The 1,831-nt window shown below is 35.0% G+C and overlaps 1 protein-coding gene across 1 annotated transcript; it reads right to left on the bottom strand.

The window, feature by feature from the left end:
• Positions 1–215: 215 nt before the first annotated feature.
• LOC115231443 (protein GVQW3-like) lies at positions 216–575 on the bottom strand. Its single transcript, XM_029801464.1, has one exon. The coding sequence runs from the start codon at positions 573–575 to the stop codon at positions 216–218; it is 360 nt and encodes a 119-aa protein (XP_029657324.1).
• Between the last annotated feature and the right edge of the window lie 1,256 nt (positions 576–1,831).

Genomic DNA, 1,831 nt, shown 5'->3' with positions numbered 1-1,831 from the left:
TGAGATTTGAACTTGATGGGTCCTGAAGATCCACGTGGGAGCCATTGCTTTGACTGTTTTTTGGACTCAGGATCATACTGGTGAATCCAAGTTTCCTCTCCGGTGATAATTTTCACCAGAAATTGCTCTTCATCTGCTTCGATTTTGTTCAATAATGTTAAGGAGAGATCACTTAGAAGATTCTGCTGATAAGGCCGCAATGCTTTTGGGATCCATCATGCTGAAAGCTTGCTCAGTCCCAAATTATCATGAAGAATTGAATTTGCCAACCCATAGGAAATCTCTAGGGACATAGCTATCTGATTGACAGTTATTCGCCAATCTTCTTCAATTAAATTTCGAGCAGCCTCGATGTTTTCGTCATTTTTTGAGGTTCCTGGTCTTCCCGAGTGTTCAAAGTCTTCAAAGTCGTCTCTTCCTTCTTTGAATCGCTGAATCCACTTGTAGACTGTAGTCTTTTTTGGAGCACGAGTTCCATAAACTTTTTCCAAAGCCTCAATGATCTGTGTTCCTTTCCATTTGAGTTTTACCAAAAATTTGATATTCGACCTTATCTCAAAATACCTGTTTTCCATGGTTGAAAAAGTAGCTTCTCTTTTAGAGGGTCTGAACAATACAGAGGCTTGTATGAAACTGATTGCAGGTAACTAAAAGCCAGGTAAACACCAAGTGATGTGTTCTGACATGTTTTAACTTGTTTAAATTTGATAATTTTACTGCTATTAAAAAATTCCACGAACTTTTTGATCCACCCTCGTATATATATATATATGTAAGAAAGAGAAGAGGTATAAGACGAAAAAATTTAATCCTCCTGTTGACATCCATAGTGATGATTGTTTCACAGCTTTTATCATATAAAAACAATTTATTTTATTGCATAATGAATAAATAAATAATTATTTGAATGCCTGTAACTAACAACCAACTAACTGTTCAATTAACACATTAAAAAAAAACCTATGAGTAGTTGGTGAAATAAAGAAGGGGTTTTGAACCAATTTATATGTTTATTTTAATTTCTATAGGTATAATGACCCGCCTTAATTTTCAAAGATGCAGTTTCCATAGCTCAAATTGGGTACCATAGGAAGTACAGTTTAATGTGATTATTAGGGAAGGGACAGTCAAGAATTTTCAGAATTAAAGGACTAGTAATATGCTGCATTGCAGAATTGTCCAACCCATACTAGTAAGGAAAAAAAAAGTGATGACAATAGTGGTGATGTTGGCAGCAGCACTGGTAGTGATAATAGTAGCATGATAAACTGTTAACATGCAGTACTGTACAAATCCACATCTGGAAAAATCAGATATTGTTTTAGAGTATATTCTCCTAAAAATTGGCAAATGATCACAAACCAGTAGATACAAAACTTTTTGGTCGCCAATTTCTTGGTTATTTATGACTACTCTCCCCATCTCTTGTCATGGCATTTAATAATTCTTTATTGTTTGTTTAGTATCAAATGCCTCATTTTATATATTTTCTTTCATTTTAGAATATTTATCACTTCATAAGAGAATGAAGGAAAACTACTGTAAAATTAGCTTTTAGTTTTTTACTGGATTGGTGTGAAGAAAGAGACTGTACATAAAGCTTTTGCTGGTTCTCCAAGACTGGTGAGATCTACACAGTTAATATTCCTATTTAACAGTTGCAAGTTGACAATTGAAAAAAAAAACAAGCAGAGAGGAAGTTTCAGATAGCCAACATACTGGGGTGGTGAGACACAGTATAATGGCTAATGTAGACTTATGTAGGGGATAACAAGAAGAGGATGGTGGTGGCATGAGATGAGCCAGTGGCAAACAGAAAGAAGAGGCAGAG

This window comes from Octopus sinensis, unplaced genomic scaffold (assembly GCF_006345805.1).
Source record: "Octopus sinensis unplaced genomic scaffold, ASM634580v1 Contig18524, whole genome shotgun sequence".
NCBI classification, from domain to species: Eukaryota; Metazoa; Mollusca; class Cephalopoda; order Octopoda; family Octopodidae; genus Octopus; species Octopus sinensis.
This window is presented reverse-complemented; position numbering and strand designations above follow the sequence as displayed.